An 896-nucleotide genomic window follows, 5' to 3' on the forward strand; every position below is an offset into this window, starting at 1 on the left:
TTCCTTATCTGCTTCCCCTCTGGCTAAATAAACCTGTCGCCTAGCCTCCCTTCTGGCACATTGGTACAATTCTTGTTCTTCTTTTTAATTATTCTCTCTAGTTTAAAGTTTTCCTGTACATATATAAACCCACCTTTGCTAGAACTTGAAAGAACTACTTTTTATCTAGAAAGAACTTGGAATTTAACATTTCAATTGATGTTATTCCTTAGATAATACTGATTTGGTGACTAGGTGCAAAGAAACATTAGTAAAGGCTAGTTTGATCATGAAGATAAAAAATAGTTGTTTGTTTTTTATGGTCAATCTCCTTAATGAATTTTTTTTGTCTTATAATGGATTCATTAATTTTATTGTATGCGATAATGGTTTAATTGCAAACTTTATTTGTTAGAATGTAAAAATAAATATTAATCTGTTGTTGTTGTTGATGATTTATGTTCCGTTTACATTGTGTTGTGTTATGTAACTTTCTTCGATTAAAGTACTGCATAAATTATTTCCACAGTCTGTAGTTAATAAGATGGAAAACCTTTGGCTGCACTCTTGGAAAGGTATTCTGCTTGGCCAGTTGACTAATGAAGAAGATCAGAATAAATTGAAAATGCTCGCTGTCAATGTTCAGAAAACCATTCAAACGGAGTGTCAGAAAACTCTGAGTCTTGAATGCATTGAGGTCTGTTCTGATACTTTGTTATTTGTTTACTTTTTTTGCTTTTGTTATAGTTAGTGAGATAACTCAGAGCATCAATTGCTTGAGAGTACACTGTCATGAGTTTAAAATTTTCAAAATCCAAATAATGATACAACCGAGAATGAACTGGGAAATGCTTCATTAATGGACTCTCTCTCTCTCTCTCTCTCTCTCTCTCTCTCTCTCTCTCTCTCTCTCTCTC

At 32.8% G+C, this 896-nt stretch overlaps 1 protein-coding gene across 1 annotated transcript in view; it reads left to right on the top strand.

Annotated features, from left to right (window-relative positions):
* The window catches only part of LOC106869135 (uncharacterized), a 70,862-nt gene that overhangs the window by 48,738 nt on the left and 21,228 nt on the right, over window positions 1–896 (top strand). The window contains exon 19 of the mRNA XM_014914710.2: window positions 509–676. Within this exon, the coding sequence (XP_014770196.1) occupies window positions 509–676 (168 nt within the window). The remainder of the gene's footprint in view (window positions 1–508; window positions 677–896) is intronic.

This window comes from Octopus bimaculoides, chromosome 3, assembly GCF_001194135.2.
Source record: "Octopus bimaculoides isolate UCB-OBI-ISO-001 chromosome 3, ASM119413v2, whole genome shotgun sequence".
Classification (NCBI taxonomy): domain Eukaryota; kingdom Metazoa; phylum Mollusca; class Cephalopoda; order Octopoda; family Octopodidae; genus Octopus; species Octopus bimaculoides.